At 45.8% G+C, this 23,408-nt stretch overlaps 1 protein-coding gene and 1 non-coding gene across 2 annotated transcripts; one reads left to right on the top strand and one right to left on the bottom strand.

Moving 5' to 3' along the window:
• Nucleotides 1-208: 208 nt before the first annotated feature.
• LOC132585852 (phospholipase A2 inhibitor and Ly6/PLAUR domain-containing protein-like) lies at nucleotides 209-22,480 on the bottom strand. Its single transcript, XM_060257727.1, has 5 exons — nucleotides 22,337-22,480; nucleotides 7,054-7,170; nucleotides 5,804-5,953; nucleotides 1,521-1,661; nucleotides 209-426 (listed from the first exon to the last, which is right to left on the bottom strand). The coding sequence occupies exons 1-5, from the start codon at nucleotides 22,383-22,385 to the stop codon at nucleotides 209-211; spliced, it is 675 nt and encodes a 224-aa protein (XP_060113710.1). The 5' UTR covers nucleotides 22,386-22,480.
• On the top strand, nucleotides 12,955-13,025 carry TRNAR-GCG (transfer RNA arginine (anticodon GCG)). The gene has a single exon. It is a non-coding gene; the product is annotated as a tRNA-Arg (tRNA).
• Nucleotides 22,481-23,408: the final 928 nt, after the last annotated feature.

Below are 23,408 nucleotides of genomic sequence, written 5' to 3' on the forward strand. Positions count from 1 at the left end.
CCAGATCCGATCTTCTTCCGTCACTGATGGGATGCCTCGCCCAAATGCCCCTCCTCTTCTTGTGCACACAATGGTTCTGCCAGAAGCCATGATGGGATAGAAGTTAATATTTTGTTCTGTAGAGAGCTTGATAAAATCTAAGGCCAGTTGTCCACCTAAGAGCCACAAGCGATTGGCCAGGAGAAACTGCTGTAGTGGAATACCTGCCCTAGGAAATCATTCCAGTGCTTTGGCAAATCAAAAGCCCAACAAGAATCTGGGGGAAGAGTACAAACGGTCCTGGAACAATACCGGCAATCCCAGAGGTCAGTGTGCAATTTGCTGTTATGACATTATGGATCCCGTCAAAGAAGGGATGCTCCTGTATGTTGTTGCAGTATGCGTTGTTTGCACATCCCTTTATGATGACTGGAACTTTTCTTCCACCTGCCAAGATAATTGCAAAAGGAGTCAGTCAGAATTAGAATTGCAGTGCAGTGCCCAGTGATTTCTAGCCCGATCTCATCGGATCTTGGAAGCTAAGAAGGGTTGGTCTTGGCTAGTATTTGGAAGAACAACCTTCAAGGAATACCAGGGTCATGATGTAGAGGCTGGCAACAGCAAACCACCTCTGAAATGTCTCTTGCCTAAAAAAAAGGTCCTAGTAGTACATAATGCTATAAAAGAGCTAGAACATCTGGCTGCCAGACAGTACTAGGATCTCCCGACTCTACTACCCACAATGCTATATGATAATATGTTTATTTTTTTACTGGCAATCTGGGGAAAGAGCTGTGGCTCAGCGGTAGAGCATCTGCTTTGCATGCAGAAAGTTCCAGGTTTGATCCCCAGCTTTTCCAGTTGATAAGATCAGGTTGTAGATGATGTGAAAGACCTCTGCCTCAGACCCTGGAAAGTTGCTGTCGGTTAGAGTAGAGAAGACTGAGCATGATAGACCAATAGTCTGGCTCAGCAGGAATCAATTTTATGTGTCCTGAGCATGAAAATGAGTGACTGATTGTTCAGTAAATAGATCCAATTTTGTTCGAGTTAAAAGAACAGGAAGAAAAGAAAAATCAGGGAAGGCTTTGCTAATTCTGGATATTCTCTATGTAGGAGGTGGGGCGTAGATGAGGAGGCTATGCCAGAGGAGGAGGAAGAAGAGAGGAGGAGGCGGAGAAGAGGAGGAGGAAGAAGAGTCAGTTTTATACCCTGTTCTTCACTATCTGAAGGAGTCTTGGAGCAGCTTACAATCTCCTTCCCTTCCTTTCCCCACAACAGACACCATATGAAGTAGGTAGGGCTGAGAGAGCTCTGAGAGAACTGTCACTGACCCAAGGTTACCCAGCTGGCTGCATGTGGAGAAGTGGGGGATCAAACCCAGTTCTCCAGATTAGAGTCTGCTGCTCTTAACCACTATACCTCGGCTGGTTGGCAGAGGTAGGACAACGAGAAGAAAGATGCCAGTAGAATGGGACAATATTGGTTGGCAAACCTAACTTAAAGACCAGGACGTGCATTTATGAATAGAGGTAAATTACCAAGGGTTATACTCCCAGATTTCTTAAGGCAGTAGAATTGGTCTCCAGTACATTTGATGATCTCCTCCTCACATGCAAGGCTGTTCATGGAGTAGCAAGCAGGACATGTTTTCCCATTAGCTGTGGTGTTCAGGGGTGGCACTGCATGAAAGAGACAGTAAGGTTTGTACCAAAAGAACAGTCCTTGCAGGGCCCTCTTTGCCCCAGTGGGAGTAGTGGAGTGACATCACCCAACACCACGATATCGCTTCCAGTTATTCAAGGAAGTGATGCCATGGTGCTCTAGGAATGCTGCAGTCTCTATGGTAGAAAACTACAGAGAACTGAGAAATTCCTAGATCTGTCATGACATCACTTCTGGGTACAACCAGAAGTGATGTTATGGTGTAATGCAGCGTTGCTTCCTACCCACCCCATTTTTGCTCCTACTGGGAATAAAGAGGGGCATCATGGGCTAGGATTCAGGACTGAACCAGCTTGCCATGTTAGGGGAAGGGATAATATGACTCAAACACAAATGAATTCTTCACTCAGCAACTTCCTAAGCTCCTCCCATTCTACAGAGTAGCTTAAAACTTTAGGATACATTTTCTATTAACCCACTGAATTTATTTAGGACTAGCTGAACAAAGCAGGAGTCAAGTTTCACCTTTAAGACCAACCAAGTTTTATTCAGAACGTAAGCGCGCTTCATCAGACGAGAGTCAGGACACATTTCATTACTACAGTCATCTCTACTGGCAGCAGCCCGATGTCCTGCTGCATGAAGAACATGTTTGCAAGAACAGGGGGAGGAAGCAATGTCCTCCGTATTGTCTGATGTCGTGATATCGTCACAATGCCTTTGAAAATGCAGTCTTCAAAGACTCTGCACTTTGAGTCTGGGTCTTGAGACTGAAAGGGGTGGTTGCATGTATTCAAGACTTCAAAGCCATGTAAGTGTAGAATAGGTCTGTGCAACAAGAAGCCTCATGATTGGCCTGGAACTATCAAGTCTCTGGATTGGCCAAGCCTGGTATAACCACTAAAAACCTGGTCTTCTCTCTCTCTTTTTTGCATTTAGCTTTTTATTTTCACCAAATAAAAAACAAAAAAAATACATCAACAACAAGACAAACACACAAAAAATAAGATGGAGAATGCAGTTTCCATACATAGCAAAACCCTAACATACAACCACATATCCTTTTCACCATTGTTTTAACTTCTCTTTACTCTAGATACTACCTCAGCAGTCCCTTTGCTGGCTTCACTCTTTAAAGTAATCCGTTATTTAGATTTATATATCCAGTCATTTGGCAGTAATCAATTCCATACCTCAAGCTAATTCTCTTCTATTTCAATATATTTGACCAAGTATCTATCCCTTTCCTTTCCTTTATTTTCTTCTCTTTCTCTCTCTTTTCCCTCCCTCTATTATACCCCTTTATCTCCCTCTCTCTCTTCCTTGTTGGGTTGGAGTCATTTATAGAGGCTAGTGTTGATTTTAGTCTTCTCTTCTTCATCAGCCATGGAGTTTCTCTCAACCGCTTAGTCATTCTTTCGGTAATTTTTAATGGTTGGTCCATAAAAATTTTCCAAATCATCTCCTTAAGTATTTTTCCATTAATACTTCCATGTTTACCCCTCTGAAATAGGTACTTTCCAATATCAACTAATCTGTCCCTCCGTGAATCATGTTGCTTTCTTCGTATCCAAAGACTCAATTTTCATTATCACTGCCCATACATCACTTGATGTTTGTATTGGGACCTCTTGGGCTCCAAATGCCAAGGCCTCACTCAATACACCAGATAAGCCTTCCTCTACCTGCTGCCCTGGTATATATGCTGTCTGCTCTGTCTCCAATCCAACCAGTTTCTCTTCTGATTTTTGAATTGTTTCTATGACTTCCTCCTTTTGGCTCATTTCCTTCATCTCCAAACCGTAAGACTTAACAGTTCGACTTGAACCAAACACTTCCACTTTTAAATCAATTATCTTTCCCTGCAGATCATCGACTTTTGAATTTAGCCCTCCAATCTGATCCATTAGATTGGCCTGCATCTGACTCAATGCTGTCACTAGGTACATTTTCATACTGGTTTGCCACTCTTCAACAAACTCCTGTGAAATCACAACATGCGCCCGGTTCAGGGATCCCTGGTAAGGGTGTCAATCTCTCTGTCTTACTCATCTTAGACGGGCTTAGTTTATCTCCTACACCTTAATTTACTTATTTAACAAAAGTTTTATATCTCCCCTGTGACAGACTCAGGCCCTTAGTCTAAGTAGCTGAGAAACAGACTTGCAGCGATTGGCCGGAACGTTGCCTGAGCAATGAAAAAGTATCCTTTTGAGGTTTGCTCAGCAGAAAATTACCTCAGGATTTTTAGTCTTAGCCAGAGGGTCTTCAAGAGAAGTCTTCAGTATACCAGTCTGAAGTGAAGACAGTGGGCTTAGGCCGGGCAGTGGTAAAACCAACTGGACGAGGGGCAGAGAGCAGCCAGAGTGGCTGAGTTCCTTGTGGGAGACAGAGCTGAGTGGACTCTGTCTGGAAGAGGGAGTTTTCAAGTGGTGTGAAACTCTCTGAGGGAGATTTTGCCAGTGCATCAGGCAATCTACAAGTACAAACAAGATCACACAAATACACACTGAGGGGAGAACTGGATTCTGGTGGTCAGCAGGGTTGCTCAAGACTCAGACCAGAGGACTAGCTGTGGGGCTGAGATGCATCGGAATTGAGAGGTGCGAGTCCTGGAAGATAGCTAGTGTGAAAGGGTCTGTGAGGGAGAATACCGACACCAGTCAGGAGTTCTCTATGTGTGTGTGAAAGAGTGACTGAAGTTTGTTATTTATATGATTTGGCACTGTCTAAGTTAGAGTAAAACATCTGAAAAAACAGCATTCTGAGTGCCCAGAAGGCACAGACAGCCTGTGTGAAGTAGAGCCTAGCAGGACTCTGAAACCTGCCTGGTTTATTGTTTATTTGAAGGATCTTCTGCCAAAGTCTTGTTATATTTTTACCTCAGCCTGAAAAAGTCTCTACTCTCTGTAATTATTTTATTCTGCCAACCAGCTGCCAACTGATTTGCCTTTTAATATTGAACAGTTATAATCAATATTATTTCATCCCCCTCCTTGCCTTCCTTGGAGGTTTTTAAACAGAGGCTAGATAGCCATCTGACAGCAATGCTGATTCTGTGAATTTAGGGAGAGGTGTTTGTGAGTTTCCTGCATTGTGCAGGGGGTTGGACTAGATGACCCTAGAAGTCCCTTTCAGCTCTATGATTCTATAGGAGCAATCAGGAATGCAAATTATCTCATAGTCTGAGCACCTGCCCAACTGCCCACCACCCCTGCTGCCAGCCCCTTTTACTAAGCTGTGGGGGAGAGGCAAAGAGAGTCAAATTTGGTGACAACGCCAGCAGCAGCCACACCAGGCAAGTTGGGCAAAGAGTAGCTCAGTTGCTGGCTGCATGTGCAGACTAGGAGGGCTGCAAGCAGGGGGGAAACTGGGGCAGGGAGGAGCTGGCCACTCCAAACAAAAAGACGCCAGCAGTCTGTGCTGGGCTCATGAGAGTATTGCAAAGGCAGCATTGTCCCTCAAACTATGTAATTAGGAGCACGCATGTGCCTGAGGAAGCGATTCCGGGAAACAAGGTCTTACCGGTGTCCTGTTGCGCAAGACTTCCACACAAGGGACTTTTGGACTCTTGGACTGAGGCATCAACAGTGGAAGCTCTACAGAGCCATTATAAAATGCGCACAAATTTGTATGTGTCCTTAAGGGTCCTCAGGAAATGAAGCGAATGCTTTTCGTGTACCGCTTCAAGTATTTCGACTGAGACAGCACGCAGGATTAAAACCATTGATGAATTTATAGAAGTGTTTTATAAGTATTTTATAAGTATCTGCAGCACTACAGGCTGTGCGCCCTGCATGGGTTTATTGTTCTTTTTTGCTAATTGTCAATCCAGCTCTGACTATAGGAACCCTGAAAGAGAAAGTCCAGATTAAGGCATGGCCATTCCACCACCGCTGTGGTCCAGTCCTGACACATACAAGCTTTTTTATTCCAATGAGAGAAATGATGAGACCCAGAGAACATCTGTGCAACAGAAAATGATTTTGTGATGTGGAATTCCCCTTTTATTGTCTAATTACGAAATGGATGTATCAGTCATAATCTATTGAACTGGATCCTTTCGAAGGATACGGAAGATGCATGAGGACTGTGGGGGTTACCAAAGAGCCAAACTTGTAAGGGAGGGAAAGGAAAGAGGAACGTAGCAGCGGCTTACATGTGGGAGTGATATTCCGGCACTCGTCCCCCGTGCAACAGGTAAGATAGGTCCTTGCTCCTCCGGCCTTGCCTATGCTAACAGAAGTGAAGGGTTCGTCACAGGAATTCAACGGGACGCACGTTTTTGCAATGCTCCTCAACTGCAGCTCTGAAAGGATTTTTTAAAAAGACAGAGCATCTGAATAAACAAGTCAGGCTCAAGGGAAGCACGTATTACACAAACACTGTATCGAAGCTGCCTTATCATGACTCAGCCCTTCGAACACAGAGGGTGATTTGTTGTTCAATCACACAGTCGAGTCTGACTCTTTGCAACCCCCTGGACCAAGTCATGCCAGGCCCTCCTGTCTTCCACCATCCTCCCATTCGTGTTAGTTATGGTAACACTGTTCGGCCATCTCATCTTTTGCCATCCCCTTCTTCTTTTGGCTTCTGCCTCTCCCAGCATCAGGATCTTCACCAGGGAGTGCTGATTAACAGGGCTTCATTTGTAGAGAAAGCCCAGCAGGATCACATTTGCATATTGGGCCACAACACCCCTGACACCAAGCCGGATGGAACCGCATTCCTGCGCGTTCCTGCTCAAAAATTGCCCTGGTGATTAAAATGTGGCATTTGCAGCCAGAGGATATGGTGAAGGCCACAGGAATGAACAGCTTCAAAGGGGGATTAGATGGATTCACAGAGGAGAAGTCTATCGATGGCTACTCGCCATGGTAACTGAGGGGAACCTCCCCATTGGGTAGGGCTGCCAGGTCTTTTCGCCATGGCGGCGGGAGGATTTGGGGGATGTTCCAGTGAGGGAGTGGGGATCATGTGATGTGCTGACATCACCCAGAAGCAATGCCATTGCATCAGTGATACCAGGGGCAACTCTCTAGTTTGGGGCAAAACTTTGTAGCAGGGGCGGCCAAACTGTGGCTCTTTCAAACATATTGTGTGGCTCTTGAAGCCCTCGCCACCCATCAGCCGGCTTGGAGAAGGCATTTGTCTCTTTAAATCACTTCTTGAAGCCAAGCCAGCCTCAGCTTGGAAAATATATTTAAAGTTGCTTTCTTTCCACCTCTCTTTCCCTCCTCCCCATCTATTTGCCTGCCTGCCTCGCAGCTCTCAAACATCTGACATTCTTGTCTTGTGGCTCTCAAACATCTGACATTTATTCTTTGCGGCTCTTACATTAAGCAAGTTTGGCCACCCCTGCTCTATAGGAAAGACCAGCCCTGCTAGCATTTGGTCTTTGGGACTCACCTCCTGTGCCCTCTAGCAGAACGATGCCACATTTGTCTTCCCCCGGCGGGCAAAATTCTAAGGACCCATTGCAGGTATTCCCAATACCTCCACAAATCTCACAAGTCAAAGACAGTCCTAAAAGGGAGACAAAGAAGAGCAAATCTCTTTTTCCCCCCCAATACATAACATTTTAAGAATTTTTAAAAGGCTTTCAGCACAAAAGGAGAAGTGCAGTTCTGAAGAAGGGGGTTCCGTTGCATTGTTTTCATGTTGCGACACACAAATGCTCTTTTCTCAAGATTCCTCATGCTCAGAGTTGCAGAAATACAAAAGATAAAGTTTTATTCAAGGTATGAGCTTTGTGTGCATGCACACTTCTTCAGATACATTAAGAGGAAGAAGAAGACTGCAGATTTATACCCCACCCTTCTTTCTGAATCAGAGACTCAGAGCGGCTTACAATCTCCTTTATCTCCTTCCCTCACAACAGACACCCTGTGAGGTGGGTGGGGCTGAGAAGGCTCTCACAGCAGCTGCCCTTTCAAGGACAACTCCTACGAGAGCTATGGCTGACCCAAGGCCATTCCAGCAGGTGCAAGTGGAGGAGTGGGGGAATCAAACCCGGTTCTCCCAGATAAGAGTCTGCCCTTTCAAGGACAACTCCTGCGAGAGCTATGGCTGACCCAAGACCATTCCAGCAGCTGCAAGTGGAGGAGTGGGGAATCAAACCCAGTTCTCCCAGATAAGAGTCCGCACACTTCACCACTACACCAAACTGGTTAACTGAGATGCATAGTCTCAGTTAATTACCTGCAGCATTTCACAGTTAACAAAGCTCCATCTGCCCATCAGTCTCTGGTTTTGATTTCCTTCGCTATGTTTTCCCCCTTGGAATTCAACCCAAACAAATGGTGACCATATAAACTAAGCTTGTTATTCCAGTTTGGTCCTTGCATCTGTCAAACACCTTTTTTCTGCCATCTGCTAATTTGCTGCTCACCCACTTCCTATATGTGTGGACTGGCAACTTCCATTTCAATGTATCTGAGGAAATGTACTCACACACGATAGTTTATAACTTCAATAAAACTTTGTTGGTCTTAAAGGTGCCGCTGGGCAGGAACATTGTTCTACTGCTTCAGACCAAGATGGGTCCCCTCTGTATTCTAGAAATATGAAACTATATGATCTATCATGGGGAGGGGGAGGATAAAAAAATAACCCCCAGAGTGCCAACCTCCTCTGATTCCTCATTGTACCTTCCATAGATCAGGTATTGATAACAGGAACTGTCCAAGGTGGACAGGAAGAAATACTTGATTGGGAAATCCACCCTAAAAGATCCAGGTGGGCAGCTGTGTTGGTCTGAAGGAATAGTCCAGCGGCACCTTTAAGGCTGACAAAGTTTTATTCAAGGTGTGAGCTTTTGTGGGCAAGCACACTTTCTCAAAAATCATTGGCAGGTAGGGTGACCATAATGTCTGAAGGCCAGCCAGGGACACCTTGGGGGGGGTGGAAGGTAGGGGTGCGTGCGCGCGAAGCGCGCGCGCCGTCGGAAACAGGAAGTGACGTCACTTCCGGTGACGTCATGCCACCGCCGGAAACAGGAAGTGACACCACTTCCTGTGACATCATTTCCCTGCATCACCTGCCGGAAACGGGAAGTGACATCACTTCCTGTGACATCACTTCCCCCAAATGACATCATTTCCCCCAAATGCCACTGCCGGAAACAGGAAGTGACTTCACAGCACTTCCTGTGACGTCCCCAAAAATCCCCCAAATATCACCGCCGGAAACAATTTTGTTCTCAAATCCTGTATATACTTCATCAGTATATGGGATAAGGCACTTTCTCAACTGTGCTGCATAATGCAGCCTATATATTTTGTCCTGTTTGCTCTGTTGGCTCTATCTGCTCCACCTTCATCACTTTCGGGGTGTGGATCCCCCAGTGGGGTGGTCTCGCGACTCCCTCCGCCGGCTGTTTCTGATAGCCCTGCGCCCCCTCTTTCATTTGATATGTGTCCCGTGCGGGTGCCACCCTCCCGCCGGGAGATGCCGCAAAATGAGCCCCCTTGAGGCTTATGGCGGCAGGGCTTGGGGGAAGCGAGCTAGACTGCTGTTCTTTTGAGGGGTTATAGAGTGTTTCGAGCCCGTCCCTGTGGCACCGGTCCCCATCGTTGTGGGACCCAGGGGGCCGGCGCAGCGGCCCGCCGAAGCAGCCTGTCACTAATAACACAGGTCGAGATGCAGGACAGGAACCCGGAAGTGACCGACAGGCTGCTTCAGCGGGCCGCTGCGCCGGCCCCCTGGGTCCCACAACGATGGGACTGATGCCACAGGGACGGGCTCGAAACACTCTATAACCCCTCAAAAGAACAGCAGTCTAGCTCGCTTCCCCCGAGCCCTGCCGCCATAAGCCTCAAGGGGGCTCATTTTGCGGCATCTCCCGGCGGGAGCGTGGCACCTGCACGGGACACATATCAAATGAAAGAGGGGGCTCAGGGCTATCAGAAACAGCCGGCGGAGGGAGTCGCGAGACCACCCCACTGGGGGATCCACACCCCGAAAGTGATGAAGGTGGCGCAGATAGAGCCAACAGAGCAAACAGGACAAAATAAATAGGCTGCATTATGCAGCACAGTTGAGAAAGTGCCTTATCCCATATACTGATGAAGTATATACAGGATTTGAGAACAAAATTTTTTCCGGCAGTGATATTTGGGGGATTTTTGGGGACGTCACAGGAAGTGCTGTGAAGTCACTTCCTGTTTCCGGCAGTGGCATTTGGGGGAAATGATGTCATTTGGGGGAAATGATGTCACACTGCTTCCGGCAGGTGGCGCGGGTGAAATGATGTCATAGGAAGTGATGTCACTTCCTGCTTCTGGCAGGTGGCACGGGGAAAATGATGTTACAGGAAGTGATGTCACTTCCTGTTTCCGGCAGTGGCATGCCGTCACCGGAAGTGACGTCACTTCCTGTTTCTGGCGGCGCGCGCACACACACATTCCTTCCCTCCTCAAGGTGTCCCTGGCTGGCCTGCAGATATTATGGCCACCCTACTTGCTGTGGATCTCCTGATGACACCTGGGTTTTTTTGGTCACTGTGTGACAGAGTGTTGGACTGAATGGACCACTGGCCTGATCCAACATAGCTTCTCTTATGTTCTTATGAAGGGAGGGGTTACTTTTCACCTAAACCCCAGGAAAGCATAATTTGTATGAAATGGTTTTGTGGAGCATGGACAACCCTCATATACCATATTGACCTGACAGAACCCCTCCCAGCTGAGGAGGAAAATGTGCATCTCCTTCAGGGTAAGCAGCTGTGAGACAAAGCACACTGATCCCTCTCAAGGGTTAATGTTTATCGTAAGGGGTCTGTTCCATCTCGCAGGTGTTGCTAATGGTGTCTCTCTGCCTACACAGCTCTTATCATTTTTAAGCCCAGAGTTAGGAAGCTGGTAATTAACTTTCCATGAGAATCAGGAGTAATCTTCCAGAGGTTTCCATGGAGAATTGATCCTGATTCGGTCTCGTCATTTCCTGAGGCTGCTCGGCCAAAGAATTATAATTAAGCCAAGGGAAAAGCTCGCTTGGATTCTGATGAACAAAAGGCTTGAGCTATGAACTGCTTTATTGCAATGGACAAAGAAGGAAAACGCAATGGGAGACCATAAAAAAAAATTCTCAAAAACTCACAAGTACCGTTAGACATCAGTCTGTCGAAACCTAATCATAATAAAGACAGATAATGAAATAGAATCGGGTGTCACAATTCAGATACATGTAGTAAGAACTAAATATCTCAATTCAAGAAACATTCTTCAGTAGTAAACATGAATCCAGCAAGAGACTCCTGTCTGCTCCTTCATATTATAGTGTCCAAAAGTTCTCCTAAAGTCCAAAGAGAAGGCAGAGGATGTCCCAGAGAAATTTCTACAGCCGATACATCCTTCTCAGGCAGGAATGGCCAAACTTGCTCGACGTAAGAGCCACGTAGAATAAACACCAGATGTTTGGGAGCCAGAAGGAAGGAAGGAAGGAAGGAAGGAAGGAAGGAAGGAAGGAAGGAAGGAAGGAAGGAAGGAAGGAAGGAAGGAAGGAAGGAAGGAAGGAAGGAAGGAAGGAAGGAAGGAAGGAAGGAAGGAAGGAAGGAAGGAAGGAAGGCAAATAGATGGGGAGGGGGGAGGAGATGTGGAAAGAAAGCAACTTTAAATATTCTCCATCTGGTTTGGCTTGGAGAAGTGATTTAAAAAGACAACTTCTGCAAACTGGCCAATGGGGTTGGGTGGGGGGTTTCAAGAGGCGCACAATATGTATGAAAGTCACAGTTTGGCCACCTCTGTTCTCAGGTATACAAGATGTTTCAAAACAAATCTTCATTGGTTATACGGCTGAAAAATGGAACCCAATTTCCCCAGTACTTGAGGCACAGCTCATATCTCAGATGGAATCCACCCTGTGAAGTTGCCATATCCTTCCGGGGAAATGAACTGGAGAATAGCTGTAATTCGGGCACAACTCCAGTCCCCATCCAGAACCAGGGCTGCAAATCTCCCAAGCAGGGTGGGGGTTCTCCCACTCTGGGGGTCCCCACCCTGCTGGCCTACAGTGGGCTGGTGGGGGGATCCCCTCCCGACATCGCCGAGATGATGACATCACTTGTAAGTGACATTATCACGCCAGTGACGTCAAGAGCCGGCCGCTCTAGGAGCTTCCAGGAAAACTCTATGGTTTTCCTGGAAGCTCCTAGAGTGGCTGGTGCGTGATGTCACAGCCCGCACACAAAAAATTCCCCCCAGGGACTTGGCAACCCTATCTTGAACATGGTAACCCTACCAGTAAATTGTGAAGCATTCTATTACTCTGTGAAGAGAAACTGAGCTAAGAGAAGAAGGGTCAATTAGATGGACAATTATGGAATGCCCATTAACAGTTTTGTTGTTGTTTTACACACACACCCCTTTTATTTTCCACTGTGTCATTCTGGCTGGAAACTTGTCTGGCCAAGTGTTTCTTTTACAACTCCTACAAAAACATTCGGCGGTGTGAGCACATCATATTTAACATCCCCATGGGTCTAATATGAATCGAGCTGGAGGGATAATGGAAGCTTTAGTCAGACTCCTAAAATCAACGTTAAGTGCTGAGTCACGGTCTCCTCTCCTCCCCCCTCCAGATACTTTCAGATGTAAAGCTCTAGCTGATCCTGTAATTATCCAGCGCAAAAGTAGCCGGTCTGGTCTGCAGTGGAACAGCTAGATTCAAGTCCTGTACTGCCATAGGGAGAGATGTGGAATGCTATAGCACAGAGGTGTCAAACATGCGGCCCAGGGGCTGAATCAGACCCCCGGAGGCCTCCTATCAGGCCCCTGAGCAACTCGCAATCATCTGCTTCCTTCTCCCTCTCTCTTGCTTTCTTCTGTGTCTCAGTTTGCTTTGCAAGGCATGCTCAATCACACCGGAGCTACAGAAGAAATCCTCTATTTTCTCCATTGGCTGAGGCTCCTCCCTTGGAGAGGAAGGGGAGGAGGGTGAGCTTGCTTTGCCAGGCTCTCTCAATCGCACAGCAGAGCTACTGAGCCAAACCTCTGCTCCTTCTATTGGCTGAGGCTCCTCCCCCTCTTGGTTCCCTGGGAAGGAAGGAGAGAGCCAGAACTTCCCTTGCCCAGCTTCCTGGATCTCATGGAAGAGATAGAAATATAGGACCTTTAAGATCAATGAGTGCTAATGATTTAAGCATGTTTTATTTGAAGTTTTTAATATATATATATATATATATATATATACATACACATACACACACACACACACATATAGATATACATATAGATATACATATACATATATATATATTTCATTGTGTTTGTCTGTGTCTTTTATAATGTTTATATCTCTGCTATCGGGGAGGGACAGTGGCTCAGTCGTAGAGCATCTGCTTGCGAAGCAGAAGGTCCCAGGTTCAATCCCTGGCATCTCCAAAAAACGGGTCCAGGCAAATAGGTGTGAAAAACCTCAGCTTGAGACCTTGGAGAGCCGCTGCCAGTCTGAGAAGACAATACTGACTTGGATGGACCAAGGGTCTGATTCAGTATAAGGCAGCTTCATATGCTCATATGTACCGAATCTTAAATAGGTAGACACACGGCCCGGCTCAACATGGCTCAGCCCAACAAAGTCTCATTTATATCAAATCTGGCCCTCATAACAAATGAGTTCAACACCCCTGCTATAGCATAGCCCGGTCTCATTAGATCTTAGAAGAGAAGAGGAGTTAATCCTGCTCATAGGCAGGGTCGGCCCTAGACTATCTGGCCCTCTAGGGAAGGCTAACTTGTGGCACACACGCACACACACACACCCTCTTGCAATGATAACCAGTTTTCAAAAACCGATGAATTGTGAGAGAAAATGAAAAGCACAAAACTTGAAATTGCTCCCTGACCTGGATAGCCCTGGTCACTGAGTCACGTGGGAGGCACCCAATTCAGCACCCCCAGAAGGCCGGCGCCCTTCTATTGCCTAGTTTGCCTAATTGCTTGGCCAGCCCTGCTCATAGGGTTGCCAGCCTCCAGGTGGGAAGGATAGAGGTTCCTGTGATGAACCAGCCTCTAAAAAGTAAAAACAGGGCTTTTTTTAAAGCAGGAACTCCTTTGCATATTAGGCCACACACCCCTGATGTACAATCCTCCTAGAGCTTACAGGGCCTACTGTAAGCTCCAGGAGGATTGGCTACATCAGGGGTGTGTGGCCTAATATGCAAAGGAGTTCCTGCTACAAAAAAGGCCCTGCGAGAATGTATCTCTCAAGTTACAGAGCATCCTTGATCAGGCTCCTTATAGCGTTGCATGAGAGGAATCGGGTCCTTTCACAGAAAAAGAGGTGTCAGAGCTTGTTAGCACAACTCATTTGCATGTGCCACACACTCCTGACATCACCAGAAGGTGTACTAAATTAAATCAGCTCAGCATCTACCTTAAAATGCTTCTTGAGTTATAATTGCCATCACAAAACCTTACTCCCATCATACATTTTAAATTACTTTCTCCTATGTGGCCACAGTGGCAGGATGAAAATTTCCATCTGTCTGCTTTATATGTTTTGCTTATTTTCCTTTTTTTTTTTTGGGGGGGGGGGGATTTAGAAAGTTTGTCAAATCTTAAGAGTTCAGCAAAATTCTCACAGAGGGTTTGAGCAATGGAGCCCAGAAGCAAGGATTTGGGGGTGGGGGGTGTTTAAGAAAGAAAGTACTGCAGTCCTAAGCTCTGCTCACGACCTGAGTTCGATCCCCGGCAGTAGCTAGGTTTTCAGGTAGCCAGCTCCAGGTTGACTCAGCCTTCCATCCTTCCAAGGTCGGTAAAATGAGGACCCAGCTTGCTGGGGGGAAAGTGTAGATGACCGGGGAAGGCAATGGCAAACCACCCCGTAAAAAGTCTGCCGTGAAAATGTGAAAAGTCACTCCAGAGTCAGAAACGACTGGTGCTTGCACAGGGGACCTTTCCTTTCCTTTTCTGGAGCTCTGCTCCTGTGAGTGCCTGCCCAAAACGAGGCCTGACAGGAAGAAAAACCAACTGCAGTTTGCAGCTTTCTCAAAACAGAGAGCAGGCAGTGCTACAAGTGAGGAGAAAGTGTCAAGTGTGCGACACATTCCAATCCTCCAAGATCACCCATAGACTGTATTATTCATTCATTCACATTTTCTTTTATTGCTTTTATTACATTGTATATAGACAGTACAAGATTGTTAAAGTTGGGGCCCACCCAGTGTGGTCTGGAGTTGTCCCAGAATTACCGTAACATCTGATCTCCAGACTACAGAGCTCAGTTCCACAGTGGAAACGGAAGCTTCCGAGCAGGGAAAGCCAAACTGTGTCTTCGGAGCCACATGTGACTCCTTCACACATATTGTTTGGCTCTTAAAGTCCCCACTGTCCTGTCAGCTGGCTTGGAGAAGGCATTTCTCTCTTTAAAACACTTCACCAAGCCAAGACAGCTGGCAGTTTTGAAAATGCATTTAAAGTTGCTTTCTTTCCACCTCTCTTCTTCCTCCCTCCCTCCCTTCTTTCAAACATCTGATGATCATGTCTTGCCAGTTTGGTGTAACAGTGAAGTGTGCGGACTCTTATCTGGGAGAACCGGGTTTGATATCCCCTCCTCCACTTGCGCCTCCTGGAATGGCCTTGGGTCAGCCATAGCTCTGGCAGAGGTTGTCCTTGATAGGGCAGCTGCTCTGTCCTCTCAGCCCCACCCACCTCACAGGGTGTCTGTTGTGGGGGAGGAAGATAAAGGAGATTGTGAGCCGCTCTGAGACTCTAAGATTTGGAGTGGAGGGCGGAATATAAATCCAATATCTCCTCCTCCTCCTTCTAGCAGCTCTCAGACATCTGATGTTCATTTCTTACAGCTCTCAGACTTCTAACATTTATTCATGTGGCTTTGATGCTAAACAAATTTGCATTTAATATAAAACATATACAAACATGAATTTTAAAACATATTGTTTGGAGAGCAGATTGCATAACATTTGCAAACCACATACAATCTCACCTTTGATGGACTTCCAATCACCACAATAACCATACACGTTTTGGCCCTTAAGGGCCTTCCTTTGTGGTCAATATATAAAATGTACGAAGACACACATCCAGAAATAAAAACGATAGAAAGCCAGGTGCTGCTTCCTATATGATGTGTGGTTACTTAAAATTATATAAAGTATGTCATAGCTGGATAGTCCTGAAGACTTTCCACACACATCAGAATAATCACCCTTATGTTCCCCTGGTGCTACTTTTGATGGTGTTACCTCACATCCAGTGATATTAGATACTCTGCACCAGAGAACCATAAAGTTCACTTCTATCCGTGAGCCTCACTCTAGTTGCCTACCAACAGGCTTTTTTTGTAGCAGGAGCTCCTTTGCATATTAGGCCACACACCCCTGATGTAGCCAATCCTCCAAGAGCTTACAGGGCTCTTAGTACAGGGTCTACTGTAAGCTCCAGGATGATTGGCTGCATCAGGGGTGTGTGGCCTAATATGCAAAGGAACTCCTGCTAGAATTCCACCCCTGATTAGGCCACACACCCCTGATTTAGCCAATCCTCCAAGAGCTTACAGGGCTCTTAATACAGGGTCTACTGTAAGCTCCAGGATGATTGGCTGCATCAGGGGTGTGTGGCCTAATATGCAAAGGAGTTCCTGCTACAAAAGAAGCCCTGCCCTACCAACATGAGGATTGGCAACCCTAGCAGGTATATATACGAACAGGTCAATTATTAGTCTGTAATTATTCAAATGTTCCAGTATATATCTGTAGGGGCCTAAATTGCCAGTGAATGTACTCAATCCAAACTTTCAGTAGATTCATTCCACAGTACAATAATTATTTCAAATATGGATCAAAATAATCCCATAGACCTGAACAAAGAATGGCGGGATGCTGGCTCTTCACTCGTTTCGGTAAGAATCTTCTTCATAGTCATGCGATATCCCACTTACATATTGAAATGATATATAATCACCATACCATACAGACATCTAAGATGTACAACTTGACAAAAATCAAATGAATTATAAATTGTTTCCAATATATTTGAAATGATTATTGGACTGTAAAATCTGTTGGAAGTTTGGCTTGAGTATACTCATTGGCATTTTGGGCCCAAATATATCCTGGGTCATCTAAATGAGTGTGAGTATACTGGGAAAGCTGCATAGAAGTAACAATTGTTAATACAAGTCTTAGTTTGCTACTCTGTATTTTGAAACAAACACTTTAATTTCAGTATTATTAACACTAGATGACAGAATTTAACAACAATTGGCAAAATAATAATATTGAATTCAATGGATCTGATGAAGGGTAACCCCTAACAGAAGACTGTTGATCTCTGAGGCTCCAAGTGCAATTATTTATACAGCAGCTGTAAAAGCTGGAGAGCGTCCTAAGCATACAGTTGAAGGAAATACTGGGTATTCAGGGCTTTACCTAGTGTACTGGCAGCCTGAAGAAGGCAAATGAAATGGATAATTATCCAGGCAATCCATTGCTGCTGTTGCTGTAATATCAACCTCCTATTGTAATGTTGCCAATGATTGTTACATCCTGGCATCTAGTGCTTTTTTTTGTTAATAATACTGAAATTAAATTGTTAGTTTCAAAATACAGAGTAGCAAGCTAAGACTTGTATTAACAATTGTTACTTCTATCCAGTTTTTCCTTTGCTACAATATCACTTTTCTGTATAGCGATCTTTTTCTGTATAACTCACCTGGTCGGTGGCAATTCTACCTCACACCAACCCTCTTAGGGTTGCCAATCCCCAGGTGGGGGCAGGGGATCCACCAGTTTGGAGGCCCTCCCCCTGCTTCAGGGTCATCAGAAAGGGGGGAGGGGAGAGAAATGTCTGCTGGGAACTCTATTATTCCCAATGGAGACTTATTCCCATAGAAAATAATGGAGAATTGATCTGTGGGTATCTGGGGCTCTGGAGGGGCTGTTTTTTGAGGTAGAGGCACCAAATGTTCAGCATAGCATCCAGTGCCTCTCCCCAGACTACCCTCCAAGTTTCAAAAGGATTGGACCAGGGGGTCCAATTCTATGAGCCCTAAAAGAAGGCGCCCCTATCCTTCACTATTTCCTATGGAAGGAAGGCATTTAAAAGGTGTGTGGTCCCTTTAAATGTGAGGGCCAGAACTCCCTTTGGAGTTGAATTATGCTTGTCACACCCTTGCTCCTGGCTGCACCCCCAATGCCTCCCAGCTCCACACCCAAAGTCTCCTGGCTCCACCCCCAAAGTCCCCAGATATTTCTTGAATTGGACTTGGCAACCCTAAACCCTCTACAGCAAGTTAGGTTGAGAGAGAATGACTGTGTCAAGGTCACCCGGTGAGACACAGGATTTAGTCTATCTGGAAGGCCACACTAGCTCTGAAAAAAATATACCAGCCAAGCCAGTGTTCCTTCTCAGCAGCTGGTGATAATACAGGCTAGTTAGCGCAGCCTTCCTTTGAAGTCTTTCCAACGCATCGCTGATGTTCACTCAAAGTGCTTTGAACCCAAGGAGACCTTATGGCAAACGGAAAACGTTTGACACTAATCAAAGCTGCAGCTGGCCAGATTTTTAAAAAAAAAATGGAGAAAGGAACTTTGGTGCTATTTTTCCTACCAGAAACAGAAGATCTAAATAAAGGGACGCTGATGCCATACTTGCCAAACTTAGATAAAGCTGTTTATAGGAGGGCATTTACTCTCCTCAGGTTGGATATGCTACTGTCAGTCTTGGAGGATAAATACATGAGGCAGCCACATGAGGAAGGACTGTGTATTTGTGGGGACGGGAAGCTGGAAGCCGGGGAACGTGCTTTGTTTGAGTGTAAGTTTTACCAAAATATTAGAGCCGCCAAGGGCTTTTTTTGTAGCAGGGATTTCTTTGCATATTAGGCCACACACTCCTGATGCAGCCAATCCTCCAAGAGCTCACGGGGCTCTTTGTACAGGGCCTACTGTAAACTCCTGGAGGATTGACTACATCAGGGGGCATGGCCTAATATGCAAAGGAGTTCCTGCTACAAAAAAAAGCCCTGGAGCCGCCTATATAACTCCGATCTTTAATTACTTTCCTGGGAGAAATACCAAATTTTACTTAGATGAGCTTCTAGCTGATAGAGACAAAAAAAAAATCACCCTAAATATGACAAAATTTGCTATGCAAGCTATAAGATCCTGGAAGCACATCGGGGGGGGGGGGGAGTACTTATCTGGTTTATTAATTTGGAGGCTTAAAAGCTGGCACTCAATGTATATAATCGGGGTAGATTTCATCCCACTGAAAATAGCACCTTTAATTTATTATGGTTTTATAGTTTTTATGTAACTTTTAAACTGTATTTTAACTGTATCTTTTATGAATTGCATAATTGATCATGGTATACCATGTCCTGTTAGCCGCCCTGAGCCTGCTCCGGCGGGGAGTGTGGGATACAAATAAAACTTATTATTATTACTATTACCTATATGTTTTATTTTAAATGTATGCTTATTTAGAATGTATATCCTATCTGACTGGTCCTTGACCATATTAAACATCTCTACTACATGGGGGTGATGTTTCTTCTTCCCTCGAGGCAAAGTATCCTGTAGATATTTCTTCTTCCCATGAGGCAACTTTCATCCTTTGAATAAGAGAGCCTGCTAGAAGGGGAGAAGTAACCCTGTAGTGTTACCAACTTCCAGGTGTGGCCTTGAGAGTTCCCAAAATGATAGCTGCTCTCCAGACATTAGAGATCAGTTCTCTTGGAGAAAATGGCTGCTCTAGGACATCATGGCTCATTCAGGCCTCTCCCCTCCCTAAACCTCACCTTCCCCAGTCTCCACAATGAAATCTCCTGGAATTCTCCAGCCTGGAGCTGGCATCCTTAATGGAGCTTGCAGCCAACAAGCTCAGTCTTTCCAAGGGTCACCTACCAAGTTGCAGTGCCAGATTGAAGACTTCACTGCTTGTCCCACCTGATTCAAAACAAGGGTTGTGTTTTTTCCTCATTAGCTCACAGTATTCATGGCCAGAGTGATGATTCACCTCGGACTCCATTTGGTACCCAGCTTCTCCCTCACAGCCACGCAGTCAGTCAGCCAAGTGACTGGGTGATTTAAGAAATAACAAGAAGGAGGAGGAGGAGGAGGGGGAGGAGGATTGGGTTAATATGAACATATGAAGCTGCCTTATACTCTCAGTCCATCAAAGTCAGTATTGTCTACTCAGACTGGCAGCGGCTCTCCATGGTCTCAAGTTGAGGTTTTTCACGCCTGTCTGCCTGGACCCTTTTTTAGTTGGAGATGCCGGGGATTGAACCTGGGACCTTCAGCTTACCAAGCAGATGCTCTACCACTGAGCACCATCCCTGAAGTTATTTTTTTTTAAATACCTTTTTAAAAAATAACTTTTTATTTATAACATTTGAACAATAACTATACATAATAAATTCTCAGGCTTCATATACATACTATAAAAACAATTATAACAATAACAATTTGAGAAGAAGACTATATATTAATCGACTGTTAACAAAATGAGAAATAACCTGTTCTTCGCTACCTAAAGGAGTCTAGAAGTGGCTTGCCATCACCTTTTCTTCCTCTCCCCACAACAGACACCCTGTGAGGCTGAGAGAGCTCTGACAGAAACTGCTCTTGAGAAAAACAGCTCTGACAGAACTTGTGACTGACCCAATATCACCCAGCTGGCTGTATGTGGAGGAGTGAGCAATCAAATCTTGGTTCTCCGGATTAGAATCCACCACTCATAGCCACTACACCACAGCTGGCTCTCTGTGTTTTTTGCCACGTTCTACATCGCTCACAACGGGTTTCAAGCCAAGGTTTTTCCTGGGCTCGTTTCCTTTGTGAAGATAACAGGCTGGAAAAGCAAGGTGTTTTTTTTTTCTCTATGTTTACAAATGTATACTGCAGATGAGGAAGAGAGGCCCCAGCCGATCAGCGCGAGAGAACTTCCTAAACAGCATTTCCAATCGAAAGTTTTGGCCTGACACCGAAAACCAAAACTTCCAACTTGTTCGGCTTCCTCGGACCGCTTCCCCAAAATCCCAAGCTGTTTTTCTCCGGCCCCACCCAAACCAGTGCAAATCCTTCAGCAGCAGCAGTAGCTGTGTGTGTGGAAGTGTCAAGCACCCTCAAATTGCAGCCAAATTACGGCAACCCCAACAAGGGGCTCGCGAGGCCAGTGAGAAGCAGAGGTGGCCGGCCATTGCCTTCCTCTGCAGAGCCTTCCTTGGTGGCCTCTCATCAAAGTGCTGACCCTGCTCAGCTTCCGAGATATGAGGAGACTGGGCTATGCCAGGCTGCCCTCCCTCCCCTTTCAGTACCTATCAGTCATTTAAAGCATCAAACTTCAACCACAGTCTAAAAGTCCTCTGGTCATGAGACGCAGCTCCAAGAGGATGTGCTGTTACGAGACACTGGTGCAGATTGTCAAGGCTTTTTTTTTTCTGGGGAAACGCGGCAGGAAGGGGTTCTGGAACCCCTTTGTGGAAACAAAATTCTCAAATACTGTTTAAAAATTCATGAGCAGCACCGGTGTGTTTGTCCTTCACTTCCCTTTTGAGAGTTCTGGCACTTCTTCTTTCAGAAAAAAAAAGCCCTGCCGCAGTGTTCCCTCTAAGCTGAATTAGTGTGAGCTAACTCAGTTTTTTAGCCTTTGGCCCATACATTTTTGCCTTAGCTCAGGAAGGTTGGCCCCAGAGCAAACAAAGTGATGCGGGAGCTCACGGCTTTCACAGTCCCAAGCTTTTCCAACTCTGTAAGAAAATGCTGAAGGCTGCTTCCGTCTGTTTCTATTTTTGTAATGTACATTTTGTCAAGCATGGTAAAATTCCATTGAGAATTGATTGTTTGAGGGTCTTGCCTAAACCTGGTCTGTGAAGCGTCATGGTAGACCTAATATTGTTAGTTTGTTATTCTTTCCCTTTCCCCTTCTTGCTTTATGGCTTGTAATCAGAAGTAGTGAGAAAGAAACCAAGTAATCAGCACCTTCCCATACATTCTTGCAAGGGAGTACGAGACATCTGGAGAAGCAAGGACGATGTCCTGATAACACTATGGGAAAGTAGACATTTATGATAGTTTATGTGTGAATACTACCCCGCAACCCCCTCCCTTGTAATCCTTTTGAAGTAAGCCTTAAAAGTATTGTTTCAATGTATTGGAAGCATTACTGGCAAGAACCTGTTACACCAAAGTATCGGTCTATCAATAAACGTAGTCTTTGTATCAACTTCGACTCATCATTGAACCCTCATGCTTGACACAGTTGAATACTCAGATGTGGATATCTTTTGTATGCCTGTGAAGCTTTTCCAGATTTTGCAACCCATCGATGGTATGTGTTGCATCCAGTGTTCCCTCTCAGCTGAGTTAGTGAGAGCTAGCTCACGATTTTTTAGCCTCCGGCTCACATGTTTTTGTCTCAGCTCAGGAAAAACAGCCTCAAAGCAAACTAATTTATGCAGGAGCTCACAACTTTAATGCCAGTCGCTCACAAAGTAGAATATTTGCTCACAAGACTCCACAGCTTAGGGGGGAAATTGCCCTGCGGATATTAATCACTGAGAAGCCCAGACGTCTGCTTCCCCCCAGCACTGGGCAGGATGACAATTAGGCCTGCAGAGAATTTGAGAAGACAAGGAAAGCTTGGGGCCTCTTTGGCTATACAAAATACACGCTGTCATCATTTGAGGCCCCAAATCTACTTCCAAAACTGCCCCGGACACTTACCCAGGTCTACGACAGCGGCCAAGAGGCAGACGGCAAGCAATGTATGCATTGTTCCAGATGTGGGCTGCCTCCGGGACCCAAGCCAGGTGGGAAACGTTGAACGCAGCAAAGCTTTTGATCCAGCTGTGGCTTTTCTGCAAGGGGGAGGGGGAGCAGAGTGCAACTTCCTAGGAAGCGGAGGAGGAGGTGGCGCTGAAAGAACTCCTCCAGTCTCTCTGCCCTGCCTCCGAGGTCAAAGGTAATCCAGGCATAATGAGAGAATAACAGCTTTCCCCGAGGAGGCCTGTCCTGGGGGTCTGATCCGGCGCTTCCTATCCTTTAATCATAATGTGCGTGAGATCTGGAGAAATTCCAACAGAGGAGCCATCCCAGTTTGGGTGGAGCAGCCGGAACAGGAGACGCGGCATAGAGAGTGGCAAGAATAACACACAAACCCCCGCCTCTGGATCAAATATCTGTCTGGAGTCTCCATTGATTTCTTGTTCGCCATTCATGAGAGAATCTGGGGGAAGCCCCCTACCTTTCTGACAATTCCAAGCAACGCCGCAGACTTGACAGCGGCCTGTTTTGACACCCTTTTCTACCAGTCGAATCTCTGCTTGGCTAGTTGGCTTCCTAGAGATTTTAGCAATTTGTTTCTCTCTCTCTGTCTCTGCTCGCCCTCCCCTGCCAAACACTGGCTCATGCCCCCAGCGTTTACAGCGAGCGACGTCCCTCCCATTCTCACAGGCAAGCTCTGGGGAAAGAGATATTAATTCTGTACTGGTTTTTCTTACCGTTGCTGGGTAGCAGTGCTGGCCAAGAATGCAAGGGCCTGTTCAGTATAATCCCGTGTTCTCAAGTAACAGTCCTCCCTGATGGTCGTTGACCAAGGGTTGCCAAACTGAAAATATCTGGGGACTTGGGGAGAGAGCCCGGAGACTTTCACATTCCCTAAAATAAATAAGTTAAAATACAAAAATGCAATTCCCCTGAATACAGTCTTCATTTCCTCATCCCCAGTCAGTTGCACGTCCTGTGTCCTGTGTGTTCTCTCTCTCTCTCTCTCTCTCTCTCTCACACACACACACAC

Source organism: Heteronotia binoei, chromosome 17 (genome assembly GCF_032191835.1).
Source record: "Heteronotia binoei isolate CCM8104 ecotype False Entrance Well chromosome 17, APGP_CSIRO_Hbin_v1, whole genome shotgun sequence".
In the NCBI taxonomy this organism is placed as follows: domain Eukaryota; kingdom Metazoa; phylum Chordata; class Lepidosauria; order Squamata; family Gekkonidae; genus Heteronotia; species Heteronotia binoei.

Excerpts from the sequence above, each read along its gene's own strand:
- LOC132585852 (XM_060257727.1), bottom strand. The coding sequence starts at position 22,385 with ATGCATACATTGCTTGCCGTCTGCCTCTTGGCCGCTGTCGTAGACCTG. Across the intron at positions 7,171-22,336 it reads GGCCGCTGTCGTAGACCTGG|GACTGTCTTTGACTTGTGAG; the intron begins GTAAGTGTCCGG and ends TCTCCCTTTTAG. Across the intron at positions 5,954-7,053 it reads TCTGCTAGAGGGCACAGGAG|AGCTGCAGTTGAGGAGCATT; the intron begins GTGAGTCCCAAA and ends AAATCCTTTCAG.